The sequence below is a fragment of the Rhizophagus irregularis genome, chromosome 15, assembly GCF_026210795.1.
Source record: "Rhizophagus irregularis chromosome 15, complete sequence".
Classification (NCBI taxonomy): domain Eukaryota; kingdom Fungi; phylum Glomeromycota; class Glomeromycetes; order Glomerales; family Glomeraceae; genus Rhizophagus; species Rhizophagus irregularis.
Genome location: NC_089443.1, coordinates 1,279,080 through 1,303,155, shown reverse-complemented (window position 1 = coordinate 1,303,155; position 24,076 = coordinate 1,279,080). Strand labels below are relative to the sequence as shown.

Genomic DNA, 24,076 nt, shown 5'->3' with positions numbered 1-24,076 from the left:
ATGAAACTTGATATACCTCATGATGATTTAATTATTATTTTTACGAAAAAAAGTCTGAATAAGAATTTATCCTATCAACAAGGAAATAAATTTACTCCAAAAGAACTGAAAGATTGTCCAGAATGTGGTAAACCTCGAATTTCTTTTGGATGGTGCTTAAAATGCGAAACTAATACCATGAAAGAAAACTTTCCATATTGGATATCAAGAAATAAAGAGATTGACGAATTAATCCGATATACTCAACTAAACGCTTGTGATTACTTGGAATGGATTCCTTTTGAGAAATTCGAAATGGTTAAATATGTCGGTAAAGGTGGATTTAGTAGCGTTTATTCGGCTCTTTGGATGGAAGGACCTAGATGGAACAGGGATGATGGTGCGCAAGAATGGACTCGAGATGGGCCAATGAATGTCGCTTTGAAACGTCTCAAAACATTTCAAGTTCTTACATTAATCAGGTATGATGATCAAACTTTTAGTGCCAGCCAGAATTATTATCAACATTTCATAATTCCGGCCGGCATTATAAATATGATTGTGGTGACAAGTTTAAATTTTAACAATTTTTTTTCTTAATAGATTAAAGTATATCACAAATGTCTACAACCTGCTTCATTGGCTTGGCTGGAACGTTTGGTATTACAAAAGGTCCAACATCTAGTTATATGATAGTAATGAAATATTACGAAAACGGAAATCTTTATCAATATCTTGACCATTGCAATGGAATTATTTCCTGGAGAGATGTGATTGATATGTTATGGGGAATCGCTGGAGGTCTTGAAAGAATTCATTCCGAAAGAAAATCCATGGGAATCTTCACGGAGGAAATTTACTTATCGAAGACGAAAAGGTATCTACAGATGCACGCATTTCTGACGTGGGTCTTCATGGACCATGCGATTATGATACAAACAATGGTTTAATTCAAAGATATGGGTCTTACCGTATGTTGCACCGGAAGTTTTATGTGGCGAAAATTATAGTACTGCCTCTGCCATATATTCATTTGGTATTGTTATGAATACTCTTGCAACCGGAAAAAGACCTTGGTATAATAGAGCACATGATATTAATTTGGCAAAAGATATTTGTAATGGTAAAAGACTTGAAATTTCTGATGATACGCCTAATTTCTATGCAGAATTGATACAACAATGCTGGGATAATGATCCAGAAAAACGTCCAACTGCATCCTATTAAAATAAAAAATTAGGTGAATGAATTATTTTAATATGTGACGATCCAAATCTCTCAAAGATTTCAGACAAGAATTCTGTTGCTGGAGAAAGCGATGGAGAAAAATTTCTCAATTGTCAAAAAAAATTTTTCACCCGGAAGTACTGTACATCCAGTAGCATTTTCCGAATAACATGAAATATTATTTTAATCAATTTTTTTAACTTGTTTTCCATTCAGTTTATCTTCATAATTATTAAATTATACAATATTAGTTACATACAGTACAGTATATGATGTAATTATAGTAGATTTTCAATACTGGAAATTTTAGTGAAATGGAAAAATTCTTATCATGCCAACAAGGAAATAAGTTTACCCGAGAAAATTGAAAGATTGCCTGGAATGCGGTAACACTCTTTGAATGGTGTTTGCGCTTGTGATTTCTACAATTTGAAAAGATGGAGCGAAAGTATGGACTCGAGCTGGCCAATGAATGTCGCTTTAAAGCGTCTCGATAATTTACAAAACATTTCGAATTTTACGAATTTTACATTAAATCATATAATTACTATTTTCAGTAACTCTGACCAAATTTATAGTACCAAGTTTTAACACGTGACTTTACTACGGAACACTTCGCTAAGATTGTCATTTTGCTACTGTAGCTTTTACCTGGAATATTTAGTACTACAAAAGTTCTAACGTCGATCGTAATGAATCTTTGTCAATATCTTGACCATCATAATGTAATTTCCTGGAGACATGTTATGGGGCGAATCACTGAAGGTCTTGAAAATTTATTGGAAGAAAGTTACTTATTAATATTTCCGGCATTTTTATAAAAATTAAAAAAAAAACAAAATAAACAAAAAACAAAATAAACAAAAACAAAAAAAAAAAATTTTCATAAAACTTTTTTTTTTTTTAATGATGCTCGTATCGGTGATATGGACCATGTGACTATGATGGAAGCATATTGGTATACTTATAATATAATAAGATAAAAAAATGGAGTTTCGGAAAATTTGGTTAATTTTGAATATATGGGATCGTTACATAAGTTGTGAATTACTATGATTAATCTGCATTTTGATATAGACCTGATTATTAATGCAGACATGAGACCAACCATATATTACACCGAAAGTTTTACATGGCGGAAATCACAATACTGCTTCTGATGTATCATAGTCATTTGGTATTATGGATACTACTCTTGTAACCGGATAAAGATCCTGGAATAATAGATAGAGCACAGTACATGATGATTTCAATTTGGAAAAAGATATTTATATATAGATTTAATGCGATGATGTTCGGTAAAATCAGGAAAATGGATTATTTTAATTTGTGATGATCCAAATCCTCTGTTGCTGAAGAGAAAAGATGGAAGATGATTTCCAAATTATGTAAAAGGTACATCCCAAGTCATATTAATACATAATTATAAAATAAATTTTTATTTATATTATCGAGATATTCAACTTAATAACTAACAATTTAATATTATTTTCATAGATTGAATGTAAATTTAATTTCTATAACCATGATTTACATGATTAATGTAGAAGTCGAACCGTTTAGTAAACTATCAAGACGTTTCAAAGCAACATTCATTGGCCCTGCTCGAATCCACTCTTGTGTGTCGTCATCCCATCAAAGAGCCGAGTAGAAGCCATTGAATCTATCCTTATCAACTCCGCAAGTTTATTAGGCATTATAGGCATTAGTGTATACAATTAATGTCCGATAAGAAAGTTTTTTTTCATTCATTAGTTTAAAAATACCCTAACAATAATATAAATTTATGGAGATATAAATAGCTAACCGATGAATACTAGTTATTTTACTTTAATTTGGACGTTGAATGAACAATTGATAAATAAAAATAATACCAAAAAATTAAGCGATATCGTTAGAATATGGATTTTATATAATGCTCAATATAATATGATACGAAAGTTGTGTTGGTAATAGAAACAGTGAAGATATATTCCCTAACACCAATAAACACATTGTAGCAGTTGACGACTCAAACGACTGGTCACGTGTCATTTGGGCTCAGCCATTCATCATAATTTTGGCCAAATTATTTATGTAATTTAGGTTAAAAATTATGTCACGTGATACTATAAATTTGTAATTCAGGCCGGAATCATAAATTTGGCCTGAATTAATTCTGAATGACTCAAAAGATAAGGCCGGGCAAAAAAAATTTTTAGATTCTCGTGACATAAAATTTTAAAAATGACCCGGTCGGCCGGCATTTTTTTTTATATTTATAAATTTTTTTATATGTAAAATTTTTTTACGCCACATTTGCCAATAACTTATAATCACGTGATAAAAATTTTTTACTATAAAAAAGAAATTCCCATTTTTCGAAAAACTGACCCGGCCGGGTCACGAGAATCTAAATTTTTTTTTTTTGCCCGGCCTAATCATTTATTTGTTACAAGGTGGAAAACATAAAATTTATTACTCCTTACATTCCCCTTCAGCTGATTGTTTGATAATTTAATAGATTTATTATAATCTCTATCAACCCCGTTTCTATATATTGTAGCCAGAATTTTTTTGAGCCATAAATTGCTGCTTTTTCATATAAAGAATCAGATCTATTCCTAATGTATAATCCTTATTAGCTAATTTTTCACAATATTCCAAAGCTAGCTTTTCGTTTTTTACAGTCCCATAACCAAATTGATAACATGATACAACAAAATAATGTGCCAATATATGATCTTTCTTTGATGCCTCAATAAATAAATTAAATGCTTGATTAGGATTTTTACTCGTTTCAATTCCTACATAATTAAAATATCCAAGTAAGAAAATAGAATCTAAATTATTTTGATTATCTATCAACCAATTATAAATTTCTTGCGATTTTATATCACGTCTATCAAAATAATCAAAAATATATTCGTATGGATTTTCTCCTACTTTAGTTAATCTAAAGATAAATTCTACTATTTCATTAATTTTACTTAAATTCTTTTCAGATAAAATACTTTCATTAATTATTTGTTCATTTGTTGATAAAGATATTATTTCTTTTGTATTCATTTTATCAAATTTTTGAATTTGAGACAATTTCCCATGGTATGAATTACTGACAATTGAAGTAGTATTAACATTAGCTGGATTAATATCTTGCTCGTCTGATAATTGAAGACTAGATTTAATTTGGAGATTTTCTGTTATCATGCTTGTTTTTGTAATCATTGCTTTTAACCTTTCTGCCACCTGGTCAATAGTTGGGCGATTATCTGGCTCACCATCCCAACAATCTAAAAAAGAATATATAATTTAAGAAATAAATCATAATATGTTGAAAAAAAGTTTAAATATTAATTACCAGTATAAAGTTTTATATAATTTTCAGGTGTATCAGGAATAGGATCTTCTCTAAGACCTTCTTTAATATCTATAGCCAAATCAAGATCATATTCTTCATTAGAAAAGGGAGGTTGTCCGCTAGATATTTCCCATAACAGTACCCCAACACTGTAAACATCGCTTTTTTCGTTAAATGAGGACAATTGTGTTGAATTTTTATTATTTCTTCGTTTACCGAATCTTTTTGGATCAACGTAAGGAATTATTCCGAATAATTTTGATTGTTTGGACGATGATCCAATTCTTTTAGACAATCCGAAATCGGCTATCTTTATTGTGTTTTTATGAACCAATATATTACCTGAATGCTATAAATATATATTAAATTAATAATTATAAAAATAAAAATTTACATTTAATTAAATTAACATAATTACCAAATCACGATGAATGATCCCTTCATTATGTAAACACGACACGCCACAAGCTAACTGGTACGCCAAGTTATATTTATCATCCCAGGTGAGATTATTAGAGTTTTTCTTTAAATAATCTTTAAGAGAACCAGAATCGGCATATTCCATAACTAATAAATATTTTTTTAATAAATCATCTTGATTGTCTAACGAATAAAATAAATAATTAAAAATTAATTTTATTACATTTTTTGAATACTAAGTCAAATAACATAATTTTGAACATTGTCTATCATTGGATTATTTTTATTATACCTGACTCAAATTTTGTAACTCCATAGAAATTAATAATATTATCATGAAATTGTATTTCTCTTTGAAGTTTAAGCTATATTATAAATATGAATTTTAATTAGTATATAATACGATTACTAGTGTAAAGCTATTAGCTATTATATTTCTTAATTACCTCATGTACAATTTCTTTTACAGTGACGTTGTTAAGATCAAAAAAAGATTTCAACGCTATACGTTGTGCCGAATCTTTCCAATTTGCACGATAAACTTTTCCGAATGCTCCAGAACCGATTACTTTAATATTATTAAAATGCTTGTATTCATAACTTTTAAAATACCCTTTAGCAATAGCTTCTTCAATCCAAGTAACCCACTCATCTGTATTTTCAGTATCCTGCATTTCGATATTATTAGACATTGTGGAAGTATGAACGAAAACAAAGATTATTTGTCGTACGGAAAAAAATGAAATCCCATTTATATGAATTCTGGTAACATGTGAATTTTGTACTTTGCCGATCTATGTAACATGATTTACAGCATATCAATCACCGCGCATGTAATATGCAAATCATTTTCATATTAAAAAAAATTCGTGTAAGTTTACGTTAAAAAATGAACTTTTTTTGAGATCCTTTTAAAAGTTTGGATAAATATATAGTTTTAATAGCAAAAATATATGTAATTTTGCAAGAGAAAAAAGATTTTCTAAGGGTTTAATGGTAGTTATTCGGGTAGTTTTTGTATAAACACAAAAAAATTGATTTTTTAATAAAAAAAAGAATTTTTACTTCAATAAATTTTAATGAGAATCCTTTAACTAATAATAAATATTTTATTTTTAGGTGTAACATTTCAAAAGAAACAGCTTTTATTAAGTTAATAAGGTCGGTCACCCAATAAGATTTTTGTTTATTATTGAATTTATCAAATTTTCTCTATTTTTTAATATGAAATAATGATAAAATTTTATTTATTATAGGAAAAAAGGAAGGGAAGAGTATTATTAGATTTATTTTTGAATAATATATTTTTTTTAAATTAAAAAAAAACTACAAAATTTTCATTATTTTTAGTAAATCCACTTTTGTCCAATCATGTTTTAATATTAGATTCCTATTTATTTCATCACGAAATTTTTTTATTTTAATATTCAAATTGTTTTTTAAATTAGAAAATAGTTTGTTTTGTAATTAAAACCATTGAAATAATAAATAATTTATAATACTATTATACAAATATAATGAAAAAAAGGGAAATTTTTCTTTATAGATTCTGGGTTTATTTGAAAATTTATTTGAGTTAATATTTTTTTAAGCTTTTTTTTTGTTATAAAATTATATAAAATACTTTCTGTCTTAATTTGGAGTTTTAAATTATTTACTATATTTGACAAATTTCAAGGTTTTCTCATTATTCCTTATTTTTAGCAAATAAAATGTACCAACTTCTAGTTAAGATCCACCTTAAAAAACAAAAAGTATTTGAAGAAATTTTTCAACACACTCTTAGATGTTGTCAAGAAGTATTATTTTCTATATTTAGTTTGAAAGTTATTTTATATAAATGTGATGTTACATTTGAACTGCCATTTTCAATTTTTATAAAATTTAGGCCGGCATTATAAAATTGGCCGGAATTAAGCAAAATTTGGCCAGAATTATGGATTCAATTTTAACCAATAAAATTTATTTTAGCCGATTTTGATCTACATACATAAATTATATAATTAATAACTATACGGCACCATAATTTTTAATATGGCTATCATAATAAGAAAAATTTGCCCTTAAATTTTATTACATGCGCAGTGATTGATATCTATATTTTTATTCACTAAGGATCTGCATACAGTAGACTCTTTTCGTAGTGATAAACTTTATTATGGCTTGAAACAATTGTAAAACTAATATCAAAAATGTTAAAAAAATTTTAACATTTGGTTTCAGTTAAGTCGGCATCACTATTTACACTATACCAAACTGTATTATAATTTTTATCTAATTCCAACACATTTTTCTATTGTTTTATTAAAAAATTCTGTTTTTCCATTGCCTTATACTTAATTTCATCGTCCATATCTTATTCAAATTTACTAATCCATTTTTCCCGGTGTATCTGATCTCAGTAACAAATTTTGGTCACTTTATAATTAGTGATATACAAAATTTTGATCGCTTTATTATAAAATAATAAATAAGATACACGAAAAAGGTCTCAGTTGCTTACGACATACATATCCAATAACTTTATTATCAGTTATCATCTACAACATGACTGATAGTAACAATTACTTGTTATTTAGGGTTATTAGCATAATAATAAAATTATTGGATAGTAACGAGAGCTTATTATAAAGATTGCATGAAACGGTCCCGTCAAACCGATAATATTATTATTGGATGATTTAAACCAAATAACAGTCTAAATATTTTAAAAATTAAAAATTAAAAATTTAAAAATTTAAATTTTTTTTTTATTAAAGGTAAAGAGATACTTTATGTGAACTATTACACAAATAAGAAAAAATGGGATTTAATAAATAAAATATGTATACTGTTACCGATATCGACGGTAATTAAGAGACGTATTATAGATGATTTATATCGTATAAATACACGAATACCGATGGAATTCTTACTCAATACTACCTATCCTGGTATTTCCGGTATTGTTCGTTAAGAATCATCCAGGTAAACAACTATAAAATACGATTAGTAATAATACGCGATGAATATAAGCAAATCTTATGCGAATATACAAAAACAACGTATAAGATTAACCGAAGTATAACAATTTATTTAATAGGTGTAGAATTTCGGGTTTTTACAACGAAGTGAATACTGAATAAAGGTGATAAGGGAAAGTTCTCTAGAACAACTAGTACAAAAAAATCTCTCTCTATCATGGAGTTGGCAGAGGCCTTTTTCTAACGATTAAGGGCGGAATCTAATCTATTGTTAATGTTTCATCACAATATTACAATAGCGATAACTTTTATTGTAAGCCACTTTTTAATAGAACACGAATAATAGTTTTTGGACAATTAATACTATTGAATTAATTTCCACACAATAACTTCTAATAAAATTGTATACATATTTATAATACAAATAAAGAAAGTAAATAAATATAATTAATAATAAATTGAATAAATTGAATAAATATAAAAACGATATATAAGTAAATTTATCATATAAAATCAATATCTTTAATATAGTTAACTGATATACACAAATCAGCAACTATGTATCGACATAATTCGACTCGTAATACCGGAAATCGACGTGTACACAAATGTACCGAAATTTCATCGGATCATCATATAATATCGGAAATCACATGCGCAAGAATTCGCGTAACAATACGTAATAATTATTTTAAGATAAATCCAATATTTAAGCGAACAAAATATAACATAATTGCTGCGCAACTAATTAAAGAAATAACAAGTAACCATTTTAGGATATTTACATTATCGAATATTCTCACAAATAGTAAAGAATCCAAATTTAGCAAAATCATTGATTCGCGTTAAAAGATTTTTAACAGAGATCACACTTAATCAATCAACTTATTTTAAAAAAAGTAAGTATTCTAATATAAAATACAGTTTAAACAATCAAAATTAATGATAATGGGGTCGTTCATTTAACGGGTTTACACTAACGAGCTTTAATGAGTGTTAAAAATGCTAGCCAAGCGCTAATAATAGCAAAAATGTTAATGATAAAGAGAAAAAAGTTATCGCATTTTTGGGTTTTAACACTTTCTTTTACAAATACATGTAATTTTTATGGCTCTAAATGTTAACTGTTATTTTTTTATTATAAAGTTTGAATTATTTTCTTGCAGAATGAAATTATTTCTTTAACGTGTAGTTTTCATTTGAAAAATTCTTCGCGACGTTATAATACAATATAATACCGACATTAACAATCAATCCTGACAAACCATAATCAAAACACTCATCCCGAAACTTTTTTCTAATTTTACATTATTTTTATTATTATTCTAAATTTATTAGATAGAAAAAATAAATTACAGTTTTTTTGCTTGCTTTATATTATTTAAAAATATAATTTTTTATTTTTTTATTTGCACACGAAAATAGCCTTTTATTCATAGCTCATTAAATTAGTATTAGTTTTCATTTGAGTAATATTTCACAAAATTTAAGCAAAAAAAATTATAAATCACGAATGAGATTGATCCCAAGTATATAAAGCGGTAAATCTAATTTGTTTGATTAAATTATTATTATAGACACCTTTAAAGAGTACCTTTATTTATGTAAATGAAATTTAACCACTGCTGCACATATAAAAATCTCAATAAATGTGTAACGTCAACGTACAGTATATCAACAGTTATTTTGATTCACGTAAAAAATTGTGATAACATAAATATTATAAAACTGCACGCTACTGCACAGAGAAAGTGTAAAGGAAAAATGAAGAAAGTTGAGCTTTCACCTACCAAATCTTACTTGCGAATAGTTTGTCAAACGGAACTCAGGATAGGACCCAGAAATATATATACAGGAGTAGGGTACACAGATGCGTCGCCATCATAGTGAAATTAGACAGAGTAAAGTTTTGATTTGCGTACAATCTAAGAATTTTTCATCCATAGTTAGGTCATCAAGATTGCGTATTTTTATCAAAATTTTTATATGTAAAAAATTAGTTTGCGTATTTTTGGCTTAAATTTGCTTGGCTAATCCCATATATTTACTGTACATTAACCGCATTGTAATATTTAGTATTAATTGAAAGAAATTTCTAAGGGTTAAAAAGTGAAAATTTAGAAAATATTATTGAAAAAATAGTAAATTAGAATAAATTCTATTTTTCACATTAGTATTTAGTTTTATAAATAATGGTATAAAAGTCATGATAAAATAATTAATAACTTAATGTCTGCATATTTTTGCAGGATTTTCAATATCAGGTGTCAATTATGCGTACTACTCATATAAAAAGTCTCTGCGTACAGCTCATAGTAAAAAAAATTTTCGCCACCTGACCTTTATATATATATTTCTGGGTCCTCTCAGGATTCTACAACATAGTATTGGCCGACTTAATTTACCGTAAAACTAGTATATCTGATATGATTTTAGCATGTCGATCATAACTAATTTTTTTCTGATACCCGATTTTCATTCTCTTTTATGTGAATCCATTCAACACTAACATATTTTAATACATAATATTTATTCCAGAGTTTCAAATAGTTTGTTTTTTACAATAATTTTTTTATATAATTTTTACTTTTATTTAACGCCAGTCTGCAAATCCTTTGCAATTGATTCAATTAAATATTAAAAATATATAAATTTTATTTAATTTTTGCGATATACCTTAAAATCATTACATATTAATTTTACAAAGTATTACAATAATATTACGACTATAAAAAAGTAATAATATATCGGGATAGTAAGTGTCGGGGTAATGAGTTTCAGGATCGACTGTGTGTTGCAACGGGTTATACATATTGGGGACGTTTAATATTAATTTTGATTGTTATTTTGACCCTAAAAAGAAAAAAATAAAATAAACAAAAAAAAAATTTTAATGAGAAAAATAATACATTATTATTTTCGTATCACGAAAAAGTTTATACCGTATATGCAGAGCCCATCTGCGGATTATATGGAGTATTGTGACATGGAGGCGTGTCGTTAGGCAGGGGCGTGTTGTTGGGTCGGGGTGCGTAATTGAAAGGAATTTCAGGCAATTTCTTATCATCGATGATAATTGACAAGTCCTCGTTTGATGCAAGAAGTCTCTCAAGTTCCTCTTGTTGGTTAGTAATTCTTTTAAGTTTATTATTTCTATAAAGGTGCAAACGGATGGTACACTCGGTGATTTCAGAGAGGGCGTCATTTATTTCTAGCTCTATCTCTGCTTCCTCAGCATACTTTGGCGTTATCTTTCCCTTGCTATCAAAACTCGTTTTTTCAAATGAATAATATGGTATTTCTAAGTTATAATGAGTGATAACGTTACGCCACTTAAGTTTCCAATTGGCAGTTGGGTTATCTTTGGCGTTATATTGATCGAACAATTTTTTAATAGCTTCAGAAAATTGTGAGGAGCGACGTTCTGCTGCTTGGTTGACAAAATATTTCCCCACAAAGAAAGCGATAATATTGATAACTTGCATCACGGAGGGAGTAACATAACCATCATTTTGACCATATATAAAAGAAGGAATAGAAAGGCCAATAATAAACCCACCAAAAATAAGGAAAAGGAAGACGAAAGCATATAAAAGACCATTTTTTACTCTTTCACTAAGCAATGGGTTTGCAGCGACTATTCTATTGATTTCTTCAAGACGAGCTTCTAATTCTTCCCTGTCAAGATAACCATGCATGTCAAGACACCATTCCGTTACAAAATAATACCTTGGCTTAAAGTAATTTTGATCAAGAGTTTTTTTTTCTCTAAGGCGATTTAATACTATTTTCATATTGAAGTATAATTTTATAAAAAGCCGTTAGTGAATGGGGAATATAAACCATTGTGGTAAATTTATAATAAGAAAATTTTTTTTAATGATTACAAAAAAAAAGAAAATATTTTGCTTTACAATAATAAGATTCATATTTTAGTGATAATAGATTTGTGATTGTATCACTACTTATATGTGAAAGAAATTATAAAAAAATTGATGGCGAATTATTTCATTTCATGTACAATAACATGTTTCTTTTTTCCGTAATTTGTTATTTTTTCTCCGTAACAGATAACGCCAAATTTTGTTACACGTGAACGTTAAATGGTTTCATTATATTTTCACTAATTATGGTAATTATGGTTTTTTAATTAAAAGAATTAATTTTTTTTTTTTAACTTAATTGTTGATCTGATTGGCCAAGACTTTACCCCTACAAGAATTAGAGTTCATCGGATATCCGATTTCCGGATGACCCGTATATTGCCCGGACATCCCCGGATAACCAAATATCTATGAGCCTATGAATCGCTAAGTCGATCATTTCATTTTTTGGCAATAGCCGTTCCACAAAAAAAAATCCTTTTTAAGAGAACATTAATATTCGAAAGTGTAGGAAGTTGCCGATGTGACGTTTCTCTCCTTTTTCGTATTATTATTATGTAACATTAATTTCCGAAAAGGAAAAATTTTTTAAATTATTCTGGCCAGCTTTAATATGATTGACCCGAATTACTGCCAACAGATATCCAAAATTTTGTATCCGTTCAATCCGAATATCCAAATATCTGTAGATATCCGTCTTTTAACGGGTAACGTACGGATACAAACCCTAATCCGAATATTTTCGTTACAACCCATACTTTTTGTGAAAAATTCCATGTTTACGGAAAATATAAAACAAATTCCGTGTATTAACGAATAATAATTATTCTCAAGTCACGGCGGGATGTCACGATAACTTAACGTCAACTTCCCTTTTAAATTTAGGCATAACGTAGTAAATATATGGGATTAATGATGTTGTATTGAAGCATGTTTAAGATTTTTGTAACAACATTCAGCTCTAATTACTAATATCTGAAGAACCTTCCATGGCTGGGTGTATGTTGCGCTTATTGATTAATTGACTAACCATAGTCATATTTCGATAAAGCAAAGTGTATGACTTATAATTTCATTTTTTTTTAATTTTAATTTTCTTTTATCAAATGACATTAGGGAACGGTTAGCTACCAACAATTTAACCGATCCTAAAAAGATCGCTTTAAAAAGGTTAAATGGATCACAAAACATGAGTAGTGAATATATACAAGAAATACCATAAATTGTTGAATGTGACAATATTGTACTGTATTTATGTTAAAAGATCCTGAGACTTGGGAATTTATGATGCTAATAGAATTTATTTATACAATAATTATTTATAAAAATTCAATAATCACTTATTTACTTTAAATAACAAGTAACCATTATAGAATAGGGTATTGCAGAGGCTATTTACATTATCGAATATTCTCACAAATAGAAAGAATCCAAATTTAGCATTTTCTGACAAAATTATTGATTCGCGTTAAAAGATTTTTAACAGAGATCACACTTAATCAATCAACTTACTTTAAAAAAAGTAAAAAAGAAGTTTAATCTAAATTAAAGTATTCTAATATAAAATACAGGTTTAAACAAACAAATTAATGATCATGGGTCGTTCATTTAACCTGTTTTACACTGAAGAGCTTTAACGAGTGTTAAAAATGCATTTAACGATTTTAATAAAGGAGAAAGAGGTAGGGGAGAAAAAAATATATAACGGAAGATGCTGAAATAGTTTCTTTTCGAGTCTGGTTGGTCGTTCTTCATCTTAAGTAGTGACTGATAATAAAAGGAGAAATCATTCGTGATGAGAGAGGATTTCCTCGTTGTTTGTATTATTTGTTTTGATCTGGTACGAAGAGATGAATAAAAGTTTCTGTAGAGCATCCGATTGTTCAAAGTTCTCATAAATCTTCAGTTCAATGATTGGTTGCAAGAGTTTTAGCTGTTATAAATCAGCTGATAAAAGTAAAGAATTTTTTAAAAAAGGACTTTTTTAGGATTGAGGAAATTGGGAAATGAATCGGCTCGTAATTTATTCCAAATGTTTCGTTAGCAAGTAATTTTAGATATTAAAAAAGATTTGTTTAGAGCTTAATATAACTAGCATCGATTTGTGTGACATTTATCTTCAGAAAGCGATATTAATCAATTAAAAAAGGGTATTAGAACATATTAAAATGAGCTAGTTACGTACTAAAAGCTATTCAGAAAGAAATTATCGACAAAATAGTTGCTTTCAAAATTAAAGAGAATCATGATTTAAGTCTTACTATCTAGCTGTTAAAATATTGGATCGAAAAAGCGTTTAGCCAAGCGCTAATAATAAGAAACGAAAAAATAATTATAATAAAAAATATTAATGATAAGAGAAAAAAGTTACCGCATTTTTTGATTTTAACATTTTCTTTTACAAAATACAGGTAATTTTTATGGCTTTCTAGATGTTAACTTTTTTTTTATTATAAAAGTTTGAATTATTTTCTTGCATAATGAAATTATTTCTTTAACGTGTAGTTTTTGAAAAATTCTTCGAGAGTTGAATTGAATACAAATACCCGAGCAAAAGAGTATCACAATTAATTAATACATTAAGATAGTAATAATAATAAATTTTAGAAAATTTCTAAGATGTAAAAAAAAAAAGAATTTAATATTTCGACGTTTCATATTTTTACTCTTTTAGTTGATAATCTAAATCATTCTTTTATAAATTTCTTAATTCTTTTTATTAACCAAAAATTGTTGCGCAATTCAAAATATTTTTTTTTCGAATATTTTAGTCATAATATCATTATATATATTCGAAATATATAAAGTAAATTAATTAACTAAAATGATAAACAAAATATACATTATTAGCATATTATTAATAAATAGAACTTAATGTAACAACAATATACAAATTCTTGAAACTAATTCTAAGTGTTTTTCGTCTCCCTTTTTTGAAGTTTTTGGATTTTGACTTTTTCCAATTTTACTTTTAGTGAACCTTTTTCTTCTCATTATCAGAGTTTCAGAAATGTCGTTTTTTCACTTTTCATAAATTTCGGGATCTTCAATTTCAATTCCTTAATTAGTAATACCCTGAACATAGTTCCCATCCCTAAATGTGAACACAAGAATAGTTTTACATCGTTACGGATGTAACCTTTAACATGATCTTTAACCCAAAGTGATAGTTTAACGTCATTCCGGACCGCAGTAAATAAAATACTTTAAACTAAATATAATACTGCGCCCCACAGTTAATAAATTCACTGGATAATTCCGGCATTACAGTGTTCCAGAACAACCGTTTTTTATGTGAAACACGCTCCTGAAAATGTTACCAAAGAAAACAATTCATTTTTCATGGATTTTTATGTAATATTGTATGCAGGCTAAAATGGTCTTTTTATGTAAATAGTATATATAGGTTAAATGTCAATGATGTTAATATGAATATTACTAATTAACTCATCAAGCTGCCTTAAGGGTATGATATGCCATCGTCAAATCTAGACTCGTTACAAGTAAAAAAAATTTTGACCCATGAAACTTAAACAAAATTTTGCTCTTTGGTTTTTAGAGTTAAGGTCTATCAAATAGTATGGTTTGGGCACAGTTTACTCATAAAATTAAACCAAAAAGCAAGTTAAAAGTTGTGAGAAACTGCGAATCCTCTAAGGTAAGTTGCGAATCCGCTATAAAATATCAAATATTTTGTGAAGTAATGATTAGAATATTGTGATTTCATAATAAAATTAAAGGAAAAAAGTAAAATATTCTGTCAAGTAAAAATTATGTATGTTAGAAATTTATGAAGATATTAAGTTTTTAAAATTATTTAAATTTATTTACATATATTATTTAGAAATATTAATAAGTGATTAAAATTTTTTTTAAAATTATTGGAGTGGTTAACTATATTCTTTTTGAATACAAATTTAATAAAATTTATTAGGTAGTTAATGAAATATTAATTTTTTTTGCAATTAAACTAAGTTTTCGTTCGATTTCGGCATCACGTGATATTAATAAATGATCGTCATAGATTTCTCCATATAAACCCATATGAGGGACCTGTTAAACTATAATGCGCCATACTGTTCAAAAATCCCGGGTGGCCACCCTGGATGTATCCAGGGTAGCTACCCGGGATGTATCCAGGATCTACCCTGGATTAACAAACGCCGTACTGTTCAAAAATCCAGGATGACCCGGGATTTTTGAACATTTACCCTGGATGCAAACATTACCCTGGATGATCATTGAATTTCTACACCAGTTGTTACATATTACCGGTCACGTGATATATCACATTTGCAAAAAATTTTTTAATAACGCCAATTGATTGTTATAAATATAATAAAATCTTTCAGAAATTTTTTCTTTAAAATTTTTTTTTTCTAATAATAGGTATAATACGTAAGACAGTTATTGTATAAATAAAATTTTCTAATAGTATCAATAGATATAACAGAAATTTTTTCTAAATTTTTTTTTTCTAATAGAATTTTCTGATTTATTTTTTTAACAATGCCAATAGATTGCTATAGATCTTTTGGAAATTTTTTTTTAATTTTTTTTTCTAATAATGGGTATAATACATAAGATGAATATTGTATAATAAAATTTTCTATTTTTTTTTTTTAATAATGCCAATAGACCGTTATAGACATAACAGAATCATTCAGAATTTTTTTCTAAATTTTTTCTAAATTTTTTCTAATAATAATAACAATAAATCATATAATACATAAGACAGATATTGTATAAATAAAAATTCTGATTTATTTTTTAATAATACCAATAGATCGTTATAGATCTTTTGAAATTTTTTTTTCTAATAATGGGTATAATATATATACGTAAGATGGATATTGTATAAATAAAATTTCCAATTTTTTTTTATAATGCCAATAGATCGTGTTATAGATATAATAAAATCTTTTAGAAATTTTTCCCAAAATTTTTTTCTAATAATAATAATAGATCATATAATAATAAATAAGGCAGATATTGTATAAATAAAATTTCTGATTGATTTTTTAATAATACCAATAGATCGCTAAATGTTTCGCTATGTTTTCATCAATAATAATATAAGAAAACGGTGCGAAACGTTTTTTTATATTAAAACACTTAAAAAAAAAACGTTTTACAACGTTTTTTATCAATACTAAACATTTTTATATTAAAACACTCAGAAAAAAACGTTTCGCAATATAATATTGCCTTTAAATATAAAGTACATATTAAACTTTTTTAAATTGCCAATTATAAATCGTAATTCTGGCCAAAAATTTCTTAATGCTGGCCAATTTTATAATGCCGGCCTAAATTTTGTTAATTTCAAAAATTTTAATCAAGAATAACATCGTGTTTATATAATGTAACACTTTTTCTTGGTATATGCATTATTATTTATAGAGTTCTTAAAATATTTTTATAACTTTTAAATATTAAAAATTTTAGTCTAATAAGTTTTAATCAGTTTAATAAACATTGTAAATTATTTCATAGTAAATTTGTAAACTGAAAAAAAATTTTTATTTTAATTTATTTTTTTACCTTATTTTATATATTTTATATGTATCTTTTATTTTAATATAATTTTAGTTATAACAGTCATAGAAAATTATCACATATTTATTAAATAAATGATTTGCTTAATTTGCTTAATGCTGGTAAAATACTAGAAATTAGCTTTAATGCTGGTCAAAAAAAAAAGATCTATATTTATCCTATTTTTAAATATAAGTAATGTTAAAGTATTTTATAAAAGAAAAATATTTGTATAATTATTTTGATTAATCAGTAGCCTAAAGATAAAAAATAAACGTTTTTTAATGAATAATAATATTTTTTTTTTTAATATTATAATTTTTTAAAAAATTATAAATGCATAATACTTAATTCAAATAATCATAAAAAAAAATTAAAATATTTAATTTAAAAAAAATAACTTTAATTACGAAATGAAGTATTCTGATTAATATTACACAAAATTTGTTTAATATGAAAATGATCTACGTGATTTATATTAAAACACTTAAAAAAAACGTTTCGCAATATTTTTTATCAATAATAATATAAAATAAATGTTGCGAAATGCAATATTTTTTTTTTTATATTATTGATGAAAAACGTAGTATAAAATATTAATTCAGTTGAGTTATCCTATAATCTAATAATTAGAAACTAATAATTTGTATCTCATTGGCTTCATCTTGCTTAGATGAATCTAAGTGTGATAATATATCATAAATACTATTGAATCCTTATTGGTTGAGATATGTCAATTTGACAAATGTGATATATCACGTGACCGACAATATGTAACGACTGGTGTAGAAATTCAATGATCATCCAGGGTAACGTAGCCTAACAAAAAATTTACACAACTTCCCACATGAAAGTCAGATGATAAGTCAGATGACAAAAATAAACAAATTTACTGTATATTTTATTTTAACATAAAGTCATTATATATATATATATTTATATATATTATCAATTTTACAAAAAATAAATCTAGGGTTTTATATACGGAAAAAATTATTTGGTAATTGCCTCAAAATTCATTGTTGTTTTTTATGTAAATTGAGGTGTTCTTTTTATAGTATATATATATATAAGATTATAAATTTATAAAAATTAATGTAATCATAAAATAATTGTTCTTTCCGAATAAACCATATAAGCCTTCGTTTGCATTCTCTTTCGATTATAACATTTCCCTAGGTGAAAATCGTCCAGGGAAAAAATAATACTAGACACTTGTCTGAAATTAGGTCACAAAAACATACAGTATTGGAAATTCACTCCAAATTATGTCGCAACTAAATTCCATATGGAATTGATGAACATTTCCAAATATAGTTAAATTATGGTTAATGCGGATTTTCCTTTATCCCATAATTTATCATTTTCTATAAATTAGATGACAGTTTTATTTGTTGATCACTATCACTTGACTGCCATTTAAATAGGCTAGTTAATGTAAAAAGGCATATTACTCTGAATGCTTCTCCGCAGTCTGTCTTTCCCAATAAGGGGCTTAAAGCTGCTTGTGAAGAGTTTTGAGTCAAAGTTGTTAAACATTTTACTAGGCTAAGGTAAAAAGTGATTTGTTTAAGCGGGTTGGGATTTGTGAAAGGTGATAATGTACAGTTAATTTTGATGTACGCTAGATCAAAGTTAACCATTCAATTCAAGTGATAAGGAAAAGAAATCGGAGTCTCATAAATGAAAATCTGAAATCTTGGATGTTCAATGGAGATAATATCTAAGCAGATTTAGTTAACTTGTTCAAATATGTAATACTGTATTTAATTTTATTAGCAAATGATTGTTCAAAAATGATAATTACTGCCTTTCAGATGAGACTGTATCGCAAATAAACAAGCAAAAAATTTTATAATTAATTGATGTAGCTAGAAAGATTACTATAATACTATCAATTCTAAATATTTCTCAAGTAAAATTATAATAATGTTGGTTAGTGTTTAAGTAAAAAAATATTATTTGTTAATATTTAGCTATAATTAAAATACTTATTCTACTTTTAACACTTAACACTAATAGCGGCAAATAGGAAACAATCAAAGCTCCATAAATTTATTTTAAGGGATAGTTTGCCATTAAACATTAAACAGGAGAAATGATTGGTAAAAATGGAATCTTACGTTCCTACATAGTATTGATAGTAAAGTTTAAAAAAATTTTTAGCGTTTATAAAATGTAGATCATTTTTGTTTTGAAAACTTTGTGCGCCAGAGATCGTCAAAATTGCTGCATTATTGGATTTCATATGTGATTCACACATTAATTTATAATATAATTAATCATGTTGATTTTTCATTTATTTAAAAGATATTTGACTATATTTTTAAATTAAACAAGGTTAAAGTCATAAAACACAGCAAATATACTTTATTTTTTAATAAACTAAAAATCTGTTTAATTTACACTAATAAAAATTCAAAAATATCAAAAATCTAACTGAATAATCAACCTTTTAACCTTAATAAAAGTTGTTTGTTTTTTTAATTGCACTTAAGGGTAAAGTTTCGAAATTATAGACCACTTGGTTATTTATTTCATTTTTTGCTATAAAATTAGTTTACGAAAAATCACGTGATTTAGGACGCAAATATATTTTCCATTAAAAATAGTATAAAATGATATAAAATTCTAACAAATTAGTCTCTTATTGATAAACTTTACTATGTAGGGACGTAAGATTCCATTTTTGCTGATCATTTCTCCTGTTAAGCGGCGAACCATAGTACTAATTAACAATTAAGCTATCGTATACTTTTTTTTTTTTTACTCTCCACAGTCGTGACATTAAATGATCTTATATGAAGCCGCAGTAGTAAGGTGATTATTTTTTGTATTTTTAATGGAAAGGTCATATAAAAATTATATGCAAAAAAAATAGTATACTACTATGAAATTAAATCCTGACATATTAAATTACGGCTAATCACATGATGATCACATTATATAACGATCTTTAACAGACTGTTTCATTAAAATAAAAATAGATTTATTAAAATAAAAAATTTTTTTTCAGTCTTTAATAGACTGTTTCATTAAATTTCAGATTTGATATCTGATCTTTTTTTTTAATTTTTTTTTATTTGTTACATTTGTCACATGATTAACTCAGCCCTCCACGTGATTTATGTGGCGCGACTCAACCATATTATCTATTAAATCTATTAAACTTAAAAAGCATTTTGAAAAGCTTAGGCATGCATGGAATATTATTATAAAGCTGTTTACAATTTTCTTTACAATAAACGCGTTTTTTTATAGATTTTAAATATTAGCTTTAACGTTCCAGTTAAATGAATCAAATACTTGAGTGATTAAGTAGAATTATTTAACAAGTATAAAAAAGGTCTAGAGTAAATTTATTTAGCAGGTAATAAAATATTGAAGCTAGCTCGAATGTTTATGGAGAAAATTAATAAATAGTATATTTGAAAATTATTTCTTTAAAACAAATGCTATCTATTAAATTTAATAAAGTGTAAATGAGTTATATTATAAAATAAGTTTCAATTATAATAATAGCTAGAGCTGGACTGCTGGAGGTGAGCCAACTTCTTTAAATGTATATATTTATTATAAAAGTAATAAAAATAATTTTCATTATTTTCTGGTTTTTTTTCTAAGATAAATGTTACACGAAAAGCTGAGTCGCAGAAAACCAGATAATCATGTTATATTTTAGATTTGTTTTTGGGCTTAGCCGGAACGAAATGATTTTTAGATTTTAGTGTTTTTCTTAATTACTATGATCATGAAAATCTAACTTGAAATTTTGTGAAACTATCGAGCTATGTCACATTATGAGTGATTCATTAATAAGCTTAATATATTTATTTATGGTATGATCACCTTAGCTCTGAAACTCCGATATGTTTTGGTATCATATGTTAATTCATGAACAAAGAAATAATTCCCACGTCTTTTAGCATATTATTAATGTACAGTATTTTATCGATTTTCGATCATCAACCGTGAAAAATGTGATTAGGCTAAAAAGCTTTATATTTTTATTATTAACTTGTTTTTAAACATTATCTAATATTTAACCTACTGTATATAATCTATTCACTAGATTAAAGTAAAATTTTTTTTTTTTGTAAATTCTAGAATTGTCACTAATTACTATAGATAGGTGATTCAACTGAATTCATGTCTCCTGAAACAATAGTTTTTCCCAAACCGGTATTATTTGAATTATGTGAAACCGGAATTATTTAATCCTTGTTGATGTGTGTTGGGGCCAAAATTCATTGTATACGCTTATATGTATATAAATAAATAAGCAAGTGTCATACACACGACTGTCTTTGGACAAATTTGATTATCAAAAAATATTTTTTATTTATTTATTTATTTTTTCAATAAAAAAATAATATACATATATTTTAAAATTATAATACATCGGGTTCTTTTCTCCTTGTACTAATAATTACAATGAAGTACAATCAATTAACATGTTTCACTTGGCGTAATACTTGATTTAAATAAGATAACTTTCTAGGAATGGAAGAACCGGGGAACAAAGCAAAATTTACTTATATAACAATCGTTACACTTAAATGATAATATATTATTAGTATTTAATAAATTTATTAATTAAAAATTGAAATCCACCAATTTCTTCAGACGAAGAAGATGAAGTAAAATTACCACCACCTTCAAAATGTCGGGATTCGCCTATTTCTTCAGACGAAGAGGAAGAAGATAATGAAGAGGCATTACACTCTAATGGGTATTATATATCAGTAACAACAATGACCGTTGTTGATAAAAATGTAAAAAATATAAAATTACTTGACGATAGAGAATTTTAGAATTTTTAATCGAATTTCATAATATCCAAATTATAATTGATGTGTTACCGTCAGATGAAGAAAGAGAGAAAATTGGGGAACGCGTATTCTATTTTAATGGGTATAATATATTAATAACTACAATTCCCGCTGAAAATAACGTAATATTCTTTGACGCGAGTTTTGTTTTCTTATTTTTTTTTGTTGTTGTAAATTGATGATCTATAATTTTAAAAGATAATAAATAAACGTTATTAATTGTTTTTCGTGTAAAATCAAATACAACAATAATAAACCATAAAACTATTGAAAGAATTGAATTATTCAAAGACAGACTAAATTAAAATGTTATTTTGCGTTAAACTACACAAAAGAATCCGAATATCCGAAAATTAATATTTCCAAATTAATAAAAATAATAAAAAAGAAAATTCTCAAAATAAATTAATGATATTAAAATAAATTATTTTAACAAAGTGTAAGAACCTTATCAATGATATCAATGATAAATATCATGTGTGAAGACTTTATCGTCATATGTCGTGGCTTTTTTACATGCGGTATATTTCGGAGAGTAAGTTCCATAATAGTATTATGTAAAACTTTAAATCTTGATGACGCACAATGAGCAAGTTGATAAAGAAAAAAATACTTTTTTAGGAAGAGGTTTGGAATATTCAAATCCGGATTTTTAATTTTTCAAAACAAAAAAAAATAATTAAAACTTTTTTGGATAAATTAAAGAAATTCATTTAAATAATGTGATTAATAAAAAAAAAATTTACAATATAAAAAGTTTCCCCGTTTATATTGTATGATTCAATTATTCTTTCACTCTTTTTCTTCTTTTTTTTTATTTACCCTTCAAAAATTATTCAAAAAGAAAAAAAAATACTAACGCGATTTTTTAAAGTAACACGATACCGGATGACCAAATTGCTTTGTATTATTAATAAGTCTGGTTTTTAAGTTTTTTTTTTGCGCAAAGAGAATATTCGTAAAAAGTTCGACGATCAGTAATTTTATGGTTTTCATGGTTACACAAATATTAAATTGGAATTAGGATTTTGTAGACCCAATCAGCGGAGTGGATATATAAGTTACCTTTTTTTTTTATTAAATTTTTCTTTATATATGACATAATACAATCAAAATTAGATAAGCTCTCTTATTCTCTTACTCTCTAATCTTTTTTTTAAAAACTCCGAGCTCCGTTGCGATCTCAATTGTTAACTCTCTTTCTCTTCTTTTTTTTTTATTTACCCTTCCAAAATTATTCAAAAGGAAAATAAAAAATACTAACCCGATTTTTAAAGTAACACGATACCGGATGACCAAATTACTTTGTGTTATTAATAATTCTGATTTTTAAGTTTTTTTTGCGCCAAGAGAGCGGCCAGGTAAATTTTACTGATCGTCAAACTTTTACGAATTTTTATTGACCCGTTCATGGTACACAAGATTGTCCTTATTCCAGGTTTAGTAAGTGAGAACATCCAATCAGCACAGGATATATAGTAAAATTACTTTTTTTATCTTTTTTATTAAATTTTTCTTTATAATATATGACATAATATAATCAAAATTAGATAAACTCTCTTAAAATATTTTTTTTTTTAAAAAAAAAACTCCGAACTCCGTTGCGATCTCAATTGTTAAAATTCCAAGTTTTTAAACAACAATATTTAGTTCTGCTGTCTGTATAGTAAACCAATCTTACCTTTAAATTAAATCTGAAAGAATATAATAAAAAAAAGTTTTTTCCATAAATAATTGAAACAGTGGAACAATTTTTTTTTTAAAAAAAATAGATTTGTTTTCTAATTTTAGATTGATTAAATCCCTGTGTCATGCAGAATTTTTTTTTTTCACTTTTTTTTAAAAAAAAAATTTTTCACAGGAATTATATAAATACATCGTTTTCTTGTATCT

At 26.3% G+C, this 24,076-nt stretch overlaps 4 protein-coding genes across 4 annotated transcripts; 2 read left to right on the top strand and 2 right to left on the bottom strand.

Moving 5' to 3' along the window:
- OCT59_007026 (uncharacterized protein) lies at positions 1 to 1,206 on the top strand (the record flags this gene model as incomplete). The annotated part of the gene is made up of 3 exons (XM_025313312.2): positions 1 to 461; positions 590 to 856; positions 990 to 1,206. The coding sequence occupies 3 exons, from the start codon at positions 1 to 3 to the stop codon at positions 1,204 to 1,206; spliced, it is 945 nt and encodes a 314-aa protein (XP_025187730.2).
- A 2,532-nt stretch (positions 1,207 to 3,738) lies between these two features.
- Positions 3,739 to 5,658, bottom strand: OCT59_007025 (uncharacterized protein; the record flags this gene model as incomplete). Its single annotated transcript, XM_066143265.1, has 6 exons — positions 3,739 to 4,478; positions 4,547 to 4,615; positions 4,763 to 4,895; positions 4,965 to 5,149; positions 5,259 to 5,331; positions 5,413 to 5,658. The coding sequence occupies 6 exons, from the start codon at positions 5,656 to 5,658 to the stop codon at positions 3,739 to 3,741; spliced, it is 1,446 nt and encodes a 481-aa protein (XP_065998458.1).
- Positions 5,659 to 10,758: 5,100 nt separating this feature from the next.
- OCT59_007024 (uncharacterized protein) lies at positions 10,759 to 11,723 on the bottom strand (the record flags this gene model as incomplete). Its single annotated transcript, XM_025324171.1, has 2 exons — positions 10,759 to 10,782; positions 10,872 to 11,723. The coding sequence occupies 2 exons, from the start codon at positions 11,721 to 11,723 to the stop codon at positions 10,759 to 10,761; spliced, it is 876 nt and encodes a 291-aa protein (XP_025187728.1).
- Positions 11,724 to 21,785: 10,062 nt separating this feature from the next.
- Positions 21,786 to 22,165, top strand: OCT59_007023 (uncharacterized protein; the record flags this gene model as incomplete). Its single annotated transcript, XM_066143140.1, has 2 exons — positions 21,786 to 21,819; positions 21,978 to 22,165. The coding sequence occupies 2 exons, from the start codon at positions 21,786 to 21,788 to the stop codon at positions 22,163 to 22,165; spliced, it is 222 nt and encodes a 73-aa protein (XP_065998457.1).
- Positions 22,166 to 24,076: the final 1,911 nt, after the last annotated feature.